The following is a 14,666-nucleotide window of genomic DNA, read 5'->3' on the forward strand; positions in this document are numbered from 1 at the left end:
AAGGTATTGAGGCCTACCTTGTAGAGGGCGCCATGGACAAATGTAAGAGCCTGGAACCGTACCCGCTGCTCAACCGGGAGCCAATGCAGATCTCAAAGGTTCTGACTAGCACTGGATCTGCCTGGCATACTCAACATGGCTCTAGCCGTCATGTTCTGAACAATTTGTAGCTTTTTTAGCTGATGTGCCGGGAGACCAGTGTACAGGGCATTGGCATAATCTAACCTTGACAGGATGAGTGTGCGGGTCACCATTTCCTTAGCCCTTTTAGGTAAAAGAGGCAGAAACTTCTTTAGGCGTTTCAGTGTGCCAAAGCACACACCCGCCAGTTTGTTAATCTGAGGCAGAAATGTCAAATCCTCACCAAACCAGACCCCCAGATTTTTAGCTGGACACCCGGAAGAACTGGGCATAGGATAGCTCACAGGCCAAATATCCTCTCTGAAATGCAGGGGGAAAGAACCATAGAGGAGCACTTCTGATTTCTCCTCATTGCACTTCAGTTGAGCCTTTGCTAGTCACTTAAAGACCTCAGCGAGACAATTCTTCCCAATGGTCGGAGAGAAGTCAGTTTTGTTCCACGTGAAGAGGAGCTGGGTATCGTCAGCACAGGCTATGATTTTAGCACCCAGCTCCTCTGCCAAGTAGACCAGGGCGTCATGTAAACATTAAACAAAAGTGTGCTCAATGTAGAGCCCTGAGGGACCCCCGTATTCAGACTGCTAGGAGTAGAAGAAAAAGGAGGCTAGCATACTTGCTGTGATCTATTGGCTAGGAAGGATTCAGTCCACTTCTCTTCATACCTGCCCAGAGATGCCGATGTGAGACAGCCGTGCCAGAAGTTGTTGGTGAGGCACGGTGTCAAACGCGGCAGAGAGAGATCTAAAAGCACTAATGCTGCTCTGCCGCCTGCATTAAGACACTCTCTAATAGCCTCCGCCATCTCAACCAAGGCCGTCTCCGTGCTGTGGAACGCCCTGAAGCCCGACTGGGTCGGGTGGAGGGCGCCCGAGGTCTCAACAAACTCAGAGAGCTGCTTATAGACCGCTTTCTCACACACCTTTGCCACAGCCGTGAGAAGTGAGATTGGACGGTATGGTGGGATTAAGTGAGGGTTTTTTCAGCAAGGGGAGCAGTTTTGCCTGTTTCCACTCAGTTGGGATCATAGCGGTCCGAAGGGACATATTAACAATGTTGTTAACTTCTGGGTTAATTATATCTTCAACTGCCGCCAGTAGCCTTGCTCAACAGGGGTCAGTAGGAGAGCCTGATTTGACCGATTTAAGAATAGTCAGGGTGTCTGACAGCGGAATAGAAGAAAATGTAGCCAAAGAAGGGCACACTAAACCCGACATTGTGGTTTTAGAATGGAACTGGATCTCCTGAGGCTGTTTGATGAACCCAAAGCTATCCTGTATGGCTTTAATTTTATCAGTAAAAAAACTGAAAGCTGTTCACACCAATCATTAGATCCAGGAGAAGTCCTCTGTTCAGCCCCGGGATCAAGGAAGCTTTGAACAATTGAGAATATTTCTTTTGAATAATTTTTTGATTGGGCAATACGCTCTGCGAAAAAGTGGCCTTTGGCAACCTTCACCATAGAGTAATAATTGTTCTGAGCTTTCCTAAGGGCTGTTTTAGCTAGAGGACTGTAGGCCTGTCTCCAATCCCGTTCTAGCTTTTTACATGCAGATTTTTTTTCTTTTAACTCCTTAGAAAACCAGGGTTGGGACGGGCACATTCTTGCTCTTTTGTGACCTAGAGGACCAGAGAAATTCTCCACTGCACCAGCCAACCAAATCTTGAGTCTGACAACTGCTTCCAGTAAATCCCCTGACATACCTGAGCGAGTATCGGCCAGGACCCCACCAAAAGCAGCCGGCTCAATGCGAGGAGGAGGTCTGACCACAGGAGTATTCGTAGCGCAAGTGGAAGGCTGAATGGACCAAGAAAATTTAATGAAAAAATGTTCCGACCGGGAGAGGGTCAAATACCATTAGCAGAAAATTAGAGCAGATCCCGTCAATAGTATGACCACCACTATGAGTGGGGGAGTTGCTCCACTGTGTCAGTTGGGCAAGTTCCAGTGACTCATTAAGAGTATGTGTATCGGGAGCTTCTCTACAATTAAAATTAAAATCGCAGGGCAATAAATAATTAGAGCATTTTAAAGTTCTATGCACATTGGCTTCATCCATCATTTTGAGAAAAGAACTAGGGGACCCAGGGGGGCGATATATAAGCGTACCTCCCATCAGAAAATGTGGAGAAATAGTGAGGGAGAAATCCAACACTTTGCCCTCCATAAAATCATGGGAATTCCCCTGCGTAAAAATCCAGCTTTCCCTGTAAACTACCTCGACCCCTCCCCCGCGCCCTGTTTTTCGGTTCACCCTGGCAATTTTAAACCCTAATGGGATAGCCAATGTAATAACCGGGGCGGAGCAATCATTTAACCAGGTCTTGGTTATAAATAAAAGATCATGCTGGTTATCAACCACAAGCTCAAAGAGGTCTGACACATGCTTCACAAAAGACCGCGCATTAATCAGGGCTGCTTTAATATTTTGCCCAACCAAAGGGGTAGAAGGTGTATGGTTGGGTAAGGGTGTAGAAGGAGTGTGGTTGGGTAAGGGTGTAGAGCCCCCCCGTGCGAAGAAATCTAAAATTACAGTTGGGACAGATACTATCTATATTTTCGAGCACGGTCCAAACGTGAGCGCACCTGCTCAGGGACTCACCAATGAATCCCAGTTTCTCCCTGCTGCCATGACTTGCGTTCCGCATGCACCTGTGATGGAAAGCGGGCAGCGTGGCTGGCGCTGGGCGCTTCCGGGGCGCAGACGGGCTTGCCTTAGGCACGCCGCGCAGCACCCATGCTTTATGGCGAGTTCCCCCGGTTCCTAGAGCGTGCCCTTCCCAAGATGGCAGCCAAGCAGGAAGTGTCCCTCCAAGATTTCAATGTGTGTGGAGCAAAGTGCAGGTGAGTGGTCCGTTTAAAAAAAAAAGAATCAATGTAAAACAATCAGCTTCCCAAATACTATGAAAGTTTAGGAAGAATTGCAGCAGCAATAATGTGTTAAAAACGAAGAATTAAGCAAAGTTAAAACATGGGTCAAGTTTAAATGAAAGCGAGTGGCAAGAAATGCTCAATTGCGCATAGCAAAACAATCAATCCCAGGGAGACAGCAACTAACCTCCCTACTCCCATTTATAGTATCACTCAGCGCTCTAACCTGTTACTCCATTCAGGATATCACAGACTGCGCTGCCATATACCATGATTCAGATTTTAAATGTTCTGCTGCCTTTGGTCCCATTTGGGATATTACAAGCTGTGCCTTCTCATGTGACCCTATTCAGAATACCACAGACTGTGTGTGTGTTGAGGTGTTAGGTCGGCACCCTAGTGTCTGCTTGCGTTAGAGGCTTTCATGTGTTTAACTTAACTAGCATTTTACAAGTTATATTACACTTAAACTGCTTCCTGATCTTTAAAATCTATCATTGAAACGGATGTCCTTCTTTTGTTTTGCAGGATGTTAGAAGCACCCTGGACAGGTAAGGCTGATTTATTGTCCTCCTCTCAGTGTGTAAGGAGCAGGTCTGGCTGCAGAGTGGAAATGTCAGTACTGGGCTCACACAGATCCTCTCTGCTGTCAGAGCAATATTACCTGATATTATAAGTAGATCACCTCATAATGACTCTTCAGTTTTTCAAAAGCTCCAGACATTGTTGAGGCCCCTCGCTTTGTTCTCAAAACATCCAGTCTTTTTTAATTCTAAGAAATAGTTTAGTTCTCAGAGTGCGGCCTTGGAACTTTAATAAACTCCTAATCTTATAAAAATACAACATGAGACCAGGAAAACTCCTTTGGTTCCATAAAAAGCCCCTTTTTTGTCAGAAATTACCTCAAGTTTTCCAAAAACTCTGAGTATTCTAAACCTCCTTCATGAATTGCTGCCCCCGCCAATCCTCAGACGTTCATCAAATGCTTAGGACATCATTGGAATTCTCTGAAAACCCACATCCTCCCCTAAACCCGCCTCATCCTTCAGTACTCGAGGGCTGCAAAGGTTACAGCCCCTGTGTTTTGCTCCAGTTCAAGGAGTGGGTGTGACCCAAGAACCCAGTGTTCATTTAGTTATAAAGATGAAAGTGGGCACAATTTGTAAAGGTATTCTTGGGAATTAGTAACTGTATGAACTCTTCTAATGCACAGACAGTGGCTGGTACAGGGGATAGAATTTTACTACAGTTCTTCAAACTGAGACAAAGTTCTAGAGTTGGTGAGGTATGTTAATGTAACACATTTGCTATTCAGGCTTAATATTTCACATTCAGAGGTTTAAGCATAATTGTCCATTACACCGTGTAGCTGTATGATCAGAAGATTTTGCCAACACGTTTCACCCACTTGTGATTAACTCCAGGGCCTTCCCAAGGGAAAAGCTTTAGAGCAGTTATAACAATTTAAAGCACTGCACGTCAGGCAGTCTGTTTCAGTCACCATCTCGGTGAATGCTTGGAGAGAATAATAAAAATTAGAAATGTGTGGAGTGCAGCAGTTGTTGAAAAAGAGACAAGATAGAATGAGAATGGATTGCATCTGTGTCATTCAGTGTCAAAAAGTTGTACTTAAAGGAAGAAAGTTGTCAAAAAGGAAAGCGGCGTCCCCACTAGAAGGACAGAATGAGGGTGTGTCCAGTCTTAATGAGTGCTCACTATGGCGAACCTATACTACAATTTGCAGCATACCATCAATCGGGCGGGAAAGGTAAAGGTACAGAGTGTAATATTCTGCTTCTAACAATATGCAACCACAAAGCAATAGTTAATCTATATTCCACTAATGCGATAGTTACCCAGTGTTAAAGAAAGAGATAATTAAAACAGTATATTAAACTAAATCCGTCGTGTGTAAAGTCTGCTATATTTAATAAATCACACAATAGAAAAAAGAATGTAATAAAAAAGAGAAATGATCCCCACACCATATGTTTGGTAAACCTCTGTTTCAGATTTATTATAAGTCAAAAAAACAATTAAAAAAACAATTGGTCATTATGCAGTATTACAATATTTAAAAACACATGTTATACATTTTGATAAAAGTTGTCTTAAAAACACAAAGAATCAACAAGTCGACGCGGCGTTTTGGTATTCTGTTTGTATACCTTCCTCAGGACTGATTCTTATTCCAGATAGAGTTCGTATCCCCACTGGACAATGTTGCTTCTTATAAAAATCCTGGGGCTTCGCAATGGTGGGTCTGTTCCAGGGTTCAGTGCTTACTTTATGATGTCACTGATTCCCCGCATGAATCTGCTGATGTTTGACTGCCAGGAGAAGCCACCGTTTTTAGAATTGCGGATATCTTCATTCACCCATTTAAATTTAGGTGATGGTATATTTTTCTTGGATGCTCCCTTCTGGAGCACTCTGTTTCCAGAAGTTTGGTCCGTTCTCCGGTTTTGTATTCGGCCTCCCTGCTCCTTTCTTCCTGGCAGTCCGTCACTCGTTCTATCGACCGGTGTGTTCCGGATTTGAGTGTGTGGCTCGGAACATGGCTGGTATTAGCCAGCTATAGGCCACATCTGGCCATTAAAGAAATGTCGGATGAGGAACTATTAGTTCAACTCAAACTACTAATAAAATCTGTTCATGGATAATCTTCCTTGAAGCAAATGCAGTATCAGATCTGTTTCACTTCTACAAAGTAGAGGAACATCCAACGGAATACTTTCCTTTCGAGGACATTGCAATTCCACTAACTTACCATGAGCATGCGCTCTGGTTTAAAGGCGCCCTACAACATCGAAATCACATTACCAGGCTCGGTCCACTAGGTAGACAAGGAGCAACATGGCCAGTATTAGCCAGCTATACACCACATCCTGCCATTGAGGAAATGACAGGTGCAGAACTATTAGTTCAACTAAAACAATTAATAAAAATATATAGACAATTGGTTCAATATGTCATGCGGACTCTAAAAGTCCAACCTCCTATAAGGATTCCACAGCAAACCTCTCACCAGTGGAACACAAATAAAATCTCACCACAGACTATACAATCAGTCATTGGTAAATTGCCCGCAAAAAGGGAACAAATTCCATTCTGGATAGCTAAGAAAATTATTCAAATCGAGGCAGTATTTCCCGATACTACCCCTCATGAGAAACCCAGAATTCTAACAATCTGTTTACCGATGGGGATTGCACCACATCTGGAGGACCGTGACACCTGGGGTACAGTCTTTGCTGCAATCTACACCAAAACAAATGGTGTTCCGTCTATGGCGGTAATACCAGACGTCCTGAAACTGATTCAAAATGAATACGGGGCGGAGCCGGCTTTAAATTTAGGTATGAAATTACGGAAAGATTTCAAACAGGTCTCAACAATAATATTAGCTAATGTTAAAGGTGAAGCAGCATCCGTGGCGATCCGCCAAATGTTAAGGGAATTTTTATGTAACTGAGCAACCACACGAATTGGCCAGAATAATTGAAAAATCCTATGAAGAACTAGGTAGAGACAGTTTGGGTGATAAACCAGTGAAACCCCAACTGACAAAGTCCTGAAAAGGTCTTTATTAAAAACACTCCTACTACTCCTAAAAAGAAGTGGGAGAACACTAAACAAACTTCTAAAGAGAAGCGTTCTCAATCCAGAGGTAGGTCTCCTCAAAAGGAGCCCTCTGAAAAGAGGTACAACCTCAGGAATTGGGATAATTTGAGAAAACCTGATAGAAATCAAGACACTGATACACGTTCCTCTCGTACCTTTCAGGCTTTGTCACAGAAATCCGAAAGAAGAGGACAATCAGAACATAAGGAAGAATGCATGAAGTCCAAAGACGATCAACACGTTGAGAAAAATAAGAAAACTCAATTCACTAAAAAGAAGGTAGCAGGTCTAAAAATCAGACATGCCGAGGATCTTGAGGACACAACTCAAGAACGTGGAGTGATCTCAGACAATGTTGGACAGTGCAGCAGAAGTCACCATAGCTCGCAAGAACTTGAAGGATCATCTGGAGACAGTGGACTTGAATGAGTACATCCAAGTTGAAACTGCGGATACCAGGGTTCGTGTCCCACACAAGTTATATGAAGTAACACTCCGGATGGAGGGGGACATAACTAGAAAAAACAGAGCACTTTTTTGTGACCGGCTCTCTCAGGTTTATGACATTCTTGTAGCTGAACAAGACTGGCCACCTGAATTTTTCAGGGAGTGCCCACATGGCGAAGACATCATTATGCCAGCCTTCTCCAATCATGTTCCAATTTATTTAAAATATCAACCAACTCCGCAACGGCAGTATCCCATTAAGCAAGAAGATAAACAAGCATTGGAAATGCAATAGGTCTCGCATTAGAAAAGTTGGAGCTGTTGGTCTTGTAAATGACAAATATTTTATTTATGTGTTGGTTTTTAAAATAGCTAAATTGATAGCTTTGTCATTTACAATGCCAATAGTTATAACTTTCGCGAATGGGACACCTATAGCCTTTGTAATGCAACATGTTTTGTATTTACGTGACTTAGATGGCAGCTCTGGTCGTTAGGCCACATCTCTAGAGAGATGTACGAAGTACTGATGAAGACAAGATAAACTGCACTTCGATAATGATGTCGAAATTAAGTTAGTACCTCTTTGATCGTTTTACTGCAAAATTTTGAAAATTATGAGATTCTATTTCAGAACAGTTTGAATTTAGCTGTAGGACAAGAAGTGCCAGTGCAAAGTGTTGGAAGTAACTGTGGCCAAGCATCTACTGTAAACAGAGGCCACGTTGTCAGTAAACTTGGGAAAATATGTAGCCTGGCCCAACATTAAAAGTGTTGCAGTCACTGGGTGTAGGCCGTTAAAAAAACAAGAACAGAACATCTTTTTGTGACATTTGTAATAAAGCTTGAAACATTGAGAGAACATATTTGAACCAGTTGTTGAAGGGAGGGCGATAGAGTGAGGGCGATAGATAGATAGAGTGAGGGTGATAGATAGATCGATAGATGGTTGTGTGGGGGGGTTGTGTGTGTGGGGGGATGTATGTGGAGGGGGTTGTGTGTGTGTGGGGTTGTGTGTGTGGGGGGGTTGTGTGTGTGTGGGGTTGTGTGTGTGGGGGGGTTGTGTGTGTGTGGGGTTGTGTGTGTGTGTGGGGGTTCTGTGTGTGGGGTCTGTGTGTGGGGGTGTGTGCAGGGGGGTTTCTGTGTGTGGGGTTGTGTGTGTGTGTGGGGATGTGTGTAGTAAAGAGGTAAACTGGACAACAGGTTTGCTTGTAGGTCAGGTTTATTCAGCTTAGGAGAAGCACAGCGACAGGGAGCAGGCAAAGCTATCAACTGCCAAAAGGGAACATTCTACTACAAAGCCATAGAACATACAGGCACAGAGATTCTAACTACAGGTGCCAGGGAGGCACAATACAGAGAATACTACATTATCCTCCTTTCTGTAAAACAAAAGAAGCAGCGTTCAAACCTGGAGAAAGTAGGGAGAAGAGAAAGGAAAAGAAAAGAAAAGTGAAAAGAGAAGAGAAGTGAAGTAACCAGAAAATAAGGATGGAACGTAAGGGGAAAAGGAAAATACAACTGGCAGTGAAGGAGAAAGACCGAAGCAAAAGGTTATCTGAACCTGGCAGGAATCTTACACACTCTATGACTCCTGCGAGGTCCAGGTACAGAAACATCAACAACATTTCTGCCATTTTCGTTAATAGCAACAGAACTGAAACGTTTGTCATTTGAAACAGAGCTGGGATTGGGCTGAGAAACACCAGTGAAAGCATCACCACTAACTTTAACAACTTTACAGACGTTCCACCAATCCTTATTATTCACACGTACAGCATTTCCACAGATCTTATCAACTACAAGTGGCTGAGAGAATTTGCTCCTACCCTTAGTGACATGAACAGGATTTTTGATCCGAACCACATCACCAGCACAAATGTCATGGGCAGCAGATCTCTTCCGTTCATCAAAATAGGTTTTCTGTTTCTTTTGAGCTTCAGAAACATTGTCTCTGACAAAATCATCAATACCATCCATAACATTCATTTTTACCCACTTTGACATCCAACCCGGACAAATTTTGGTAGAAGGTTTCCTACCCCTCAGGAGTTCAAAGGGGGAAACCCCAGTAGAAGAATGAGCAGTAGTACGATAAAACCATAGCATGGAACGCACAGCATTCTCAACCACACACTTGCTGGCAATGGCCCACTGGACACAGTTGTTGAGAACGCGGTTCATCCTCTCAACGGGGCCATTGGCCTGGGGGTGGTAAAGGGAACTTTTCTTATGTGACACACCTCCTTGTTTAAGGAAAGACTCAAATTCACAACTGACAAATTGGGCACCATTGTCAGTCATGACAACTGAAGGAAACCCCTCTCTCAGGAAGACATCTTTCAAAAAGGAAATTACGCTGGCAGAGGAGGCTTCACTGATGAAGCGAATTTCAGGCCATTTGGACTAGTAATCAATTGCAACAATAGCAAAGCGGGAACATGGAGGTAAGAGGTAAAAAGGCCCAACCAGGTCAACCCCAATCTTTTCCCACGCCCTTTCCGGAAGTTGAACGGGCTCCATAGGGGGAGACCTAACCTTATGACTTTTGTCTGAGGACTTGCAAATGACACAGTTGTCAACCAGAGAATCAACAGACACATCCATCTGCGGCCACCAGAACACATCTCTCAACCTACGTTTGGTGAAAGTCTTCCCTAAATGCCCTTCATGTGCACCATCCACCAGACGCTTCCGCAAGCTCTCAGGGGGAATAAGCCTCCCACACCGCATGAGAATGCCATCTTCAACAGTGAGCTCATCAGCAACCTTGACAAAAGTTTGGAAAAGACCAGAAACATTCTTTTCTTTGGGCCACCCAGACTTCAGATAGTCGACAACCTGTAGGAGAACCGCATCCTTCAATAACTCTTTTTTCCACTCACCCTCACTGATTGCACACATACCTTCAAGATCCAAACCCGCAACAAAACAATCCTCAAGATCTTCATCTTTTTCAACCTCGGAGTCATTATCAGTTAAAGGAAAACAAGAAAAATAGTCGGCTCTGACATTCTTTGAGCCCGGCAGATAAACAACCTTAAAATCATACTGAAGAAGCTTAGTGGACAGCCTCGCAATTCTAGGGGTATGCTCCTTAATCTTTTCCCCGGACAAAATAGAAACTAGGGGACTGTGATCAGTGCGAATAGTGAAATGACTACCCCAGAGATAAGGATTGAACTTCCTGACCGCCCACCAACAAGCCAAAAGCTCTTTCTCAATAACAGAGAAGTTAACTTCAGCCCCACGCAGTACCCTTGAGGCATATGCGATGGTGTTGTCAACTTGTCCATTCCTCTGAGTAAGAACAGCCCCAAGTCCAAACCCACTCGCATCTACAGTCACAACACACTCCTTGTTGGGATCGAAGGGTTTGAGAATACTTTCCCCAACAAGCTGTGATTTGATCCACTTGAAAATTTCTTGGCAATTTTCATCCCAAACAAAAGGCACACTTTTCTTTAACATGTTAGTCAAAGGTTGAACCTTTGACGCATAGTCTTTGATAAATCTTGAGTAAAATTCACTGAGACCAATGAAAGATTTAAGCCCAGATTTGTCGGCAGGTGGAGGAGCATCAACAATGGCTTTCACTAAGCCAGGACGTGGTTCCACACCTGCATGAGAAACAACATGCCCCAGAAACTCCATCTTTTCTTTTAAGAAGACACATTTCTCTTTCTTTAAAACAATACCCTTTTCTTGCATGATTTCCAGGACCTGATTCAAGGAAAAGTCATAATCCGACTTGTTCTCGCCAAAAATCAAAACATCATCCTGGAAGACAATTACTCCAGGAGTGTCCCTAAACATCTGACTCATCAACCTTTGGAAAACTGCGGCCGCTGACGCAAGGCCAAACGGCATCCTACAGTACTGAAAACTGCCAAAGGGGGAGACAAACGCAGTCAGATGTCTAGAAGATTGACTCAACACCACCTGGTGGTAAGCAGAGGCCAAGTCCAGCTTTGTGTACCACCTTGCCCCTCTGGTAAGAGACAACAAATCATTGATTTTTGGTAAGGGGTGTGAATCAATCCAGATGTTCTTATTGAGACTGCGCAAATCCACACAGACGCGCAAATCCCCATTCCTTTTCCTGGCGACAACAAGAGGAGACAACCACAAGGACGACTCGATGGGTTCTATGACTCCTTTTCTGCACAACCCCATCAACTCCTTTTCTAAATCATCCCTCACACTGAAAGGAACACTCCTCACCTTATGTTTTACGGGGATGGCACCATCCTTTACTCTAATTTCGTGGTTGAAACCCTTAATGATGCCAAGGCCATTTCCGAAGACTCTGGGGAATCTGGAGATTAAACTCTCAATATTGTCACCTGAGACAATAACAGCTAAACTCTCTACATTGTCACAAGATTCCTCAATACTGATCTGTTCTTTGGTCCCGGGTCTAAGGATCATTTTGAACAAACCCTGGTGGAACCAACCCAAAATGTTTAGGCCCTTCAGTGAAACCTATACTTTACCAAGGATCCTCCTTCCCCTGAACTGAATAATGTCTTCAAAAAACCCAAGAAGAGCAATTCTACGCCCTTCATAAGAAACAGGAGTCCTGTCGGGAGGTAGGAGGTTCCTTTCAGGCCAAGTTACATCAAACAATTCTTGTGTAATCATAGTTACTCTGGCCCCAGAGTCTACTAAAAGGGTAATTATCTTGTCACCCACACCAAAGTCTTCGAGAGGATCAACACAATCAGACGGATCTCCAATAATGACCCCATCGTCCCGAACTACTACGACCATGTCTCTAAGGTCATCTTGGATGCCGTTCATAGAGTCCGAGTCATCATCAGTATTTCCATAGGACTCTGAGACATTCCCAATGGTGTTGACGGTACTCAGACTCTGGGACTTGTTGCTAAAAGTAGGATTTCCCTGTTTAGAGACTTGGCAAATTTTCGCGAAATGCCCAAACTTCCCACAGTTCCGACATGTAGAGTTCCTGGCAGGGCAAAACTTGTTGTTTTTATTATGGGAAGGATTTCCACATCTGTAACAAATGTCATTTCTTGAAAAAGCATTTCTCTCAAAACGCTGAGAACCAGGAGTGTTGTTTCTGTCAAAACGTTGACTGCCAACCACTTTACTGTCTTTGTGCTCCTTGGTTCTAACTATTGAAACTCCCTCATCACATTTCTTTTCAAGTTCCTTTACTTCTTTTTTTGACAGTTCTATACTCTTGGCCATACGAATAGTCTCTTCAAGTGTGGGATTGCCCAAAGTAAGAAGCTTTTGCTGAATAGACTTATCGGAGCACTTACAAACATATTGATCCCTAATTAATTGCTCTCGGAAGCCTTCAAATTCACATTCAGCACTTAGTTGTCTAAGACAAGAAACATACGTCTCAACATCCTCCCCAGATAGTTGTTCTCTCTTGAAAAATTTGTGTCTTATAACGACAAGACTTGGCTTGACATCAAAACGTAACTCAAGCCTTAATCTTGTCTCTGTGTATTCATCTACATCCTCTTCAGCGTTGTTTCTTACTAAGGGAGGTAAATGTTTGAAGATTTCTCTTCCCTTGAAACCCAAAGAATGGAGTAGAAGACACTTCTTCCTTTCTGCGCGATATCTGGACGCGCCTATAGCCCCCAAATAAGTCTCAAAGGCATCAAACCATTTTCTCCAGATTATGGGAGGATTGCCTGGGGTCTCGAGAAAAGGAGGAGGAGGAGAAACAGATTGCATACTGGAAAAGATTGGAGATTTCCCTCTTTATAGACTCTATCGCTGTGCAAAAGAAGTTCAGTATGCAAAAAAAATGGATTTTCCTTGAGAAAGGACCATGTGATAATTTTTCCCACCACTAGATGGCACCGACGTGTAGAAATAAAAGTCAAACGAACACCTTTTCTAAAGAGAAAGCAGAGTCTGTGTAACTGAAGATTAAAGACACTTTTCTTTATGTTCAGGTGTTTTTATTTCCGATGGAAATGGTACCAGAATGTGGATGATGCAGACCGCTTTCAAAGACTTGAAGCTGGAAAGACGCGAACAGGCTCAGAGACGCGTTGCCAGGGAGACGCGTCTGGTTGGAGGAGCGCATGTCAGGCGATTGTTATGGATTGCCATGGAGACGCGTCAGGTCTGAGAAACGCGTGTCAGGTGGTTGCGTTAGCAACAGAGCCTCGCGCTGATACTAATGACGTGGCGCGCTCGCGCTGGGAATGACGCTGCAGCTTCCTCGTCTAGCAATCTCGCGCTGACACCAATGACGTTGTGCGCTCGTAAATTAAGCTGATTAATAGGCTTAAAGTTAATTTAATACGCGCAGAAGGAAAGCGGACCACTTATCTTCACTGAAGATCTTCACCAGAGAGTCGAACAGCTGCACTTCAAGTACACTCGATCCACAGTGTAATCTCGGCAGGAATACGAGGAGAAACGAGATAAGGCAGGTTCTTTTATCTTCTCCTAAGCAGCATCGTCGCCAACAAATTTGTAGTAAAGAGGTAAACTGGACAACAGGTTTGCTTGTAGGTCAGGTTTATTCAGCTTAGGAGAAGCACAGCGACAGGGAGCAGGCAAAGCTATCAACTGCCAAAAGGCAACATTCTACTACAAAGCCATAGAACATACAGGCACAGAGATTCTAACTACAGGTGCCAGGGAGGCACAATACAGAGAATACTACAATGTGTTTAAGGGGTTGTGTGTGGGGGTGGACGATCAACAGATGAGAAAGGAGAGAGCGAGAAAGAGAGAGAGAGAGAGAGAAAGGGGGGGGGAGTGAGAGGAGAGGTATAAAGGGAGGGAGGGAAATAGAAGGAGGGGGAAGAGAGAGTGGGAGAGAGAGAAATAGATAGGAGAGAGACAGAAAGAGAGTGAGGAGAGATGGAGAGAGGGAGGGAGAGAAAGGGAAAGACTGAGAAAGAGAGTGGGGAGGGAGAGCGAGAGAGGGGAGTAGAGAGAGCCAGAGAGGGGGAGAGAGAGCCAAAGAGAAAGAGAGCGGGAGAGACAGAAAGTGTGAGGAGAGATAAAGAGAGAGAGAGGGAGGTAGAGAGAGAGAGAGATAGAAAGGGGAAGAGTGAGAGAGAGAGGGGGAGAGAGAGAAAGAGAGTAGGAGAGACAGAGAGAAAGAAAGAAAGAGACTATGCGCCCTGGTGGGAGCTGTGGGAAATAGGTTCAAACAAATTCTGTTGAAAAGAAAGGGTGACATACGTAACATTATTAGATGGATTCTTGAAAAGCACCCCGGCTTCTTGCCTGGGCTCTCAGCAGGCATCAGCTTTACACAGCGTGTTTTTTTTTAGCCTTCCTAACACAGAGCACATAAGGTGTTCAAATGGGGTAGGTGATGTTGTTTAAAGGGGAAAACTGCCAATGAACGAGTTTGAAAACTAGATTTTAATGTCTGATTGTGCTTAATAGCCTGTGATTGTGGACGTATTCTTATACACACCAAAAATAAATATGACCTAAAGTGGAGCTACGCTACTAATTTTATTTGTGTATAGCTGCAAACACGCAGTGACAGCCGCCGTACTAGTGCTTAATTTGTAACAAAGGAAGTGCCGGTGTTGTGATCAGGCAGCAGCTTCATACTCTATAA

At 43.9% G+C, this 14,666-nt stretch overlaps 1 protein-coding gene across 1 annotated transcript in view; it reads left to right on the forward strand.

Moving 5' to 3' along the window:
- The window catches only part of LOC147659375 (E3 ubiquitin-protein ligase TRIM11-like), a 134,184-nt gene that overhangs the window by 67,882 nt on the left and 51,636 nt on the right, over positions 1-14,666 (forward strand). The window contains exon 4 of the mRNA XM_086951791.1: positions 3,539-3,561. Within this exon, the coding sequence (XP_086807917.1) occupies positions 3,539-3,561 (23 nt within the window). The remainder of the gene's footprint in view (positions 1-3,538; positions 3,562-14,666) is intronic.

This window comes from Lissotriton vulgaris, unplaced genomic scaffold, assembly GCF_964263255.1.
Source record: "Lissotriton vulgaris unplaced genomic scaffold, aLisVul1.2 SCAFFOLD_922, whole genome shotgun sequence".
NCBI lineage: Eukaryota > Metazoa > Chordata > Amphibia > Caudata > Salamandridae > Lissotriton > Lissotriton vulgaris.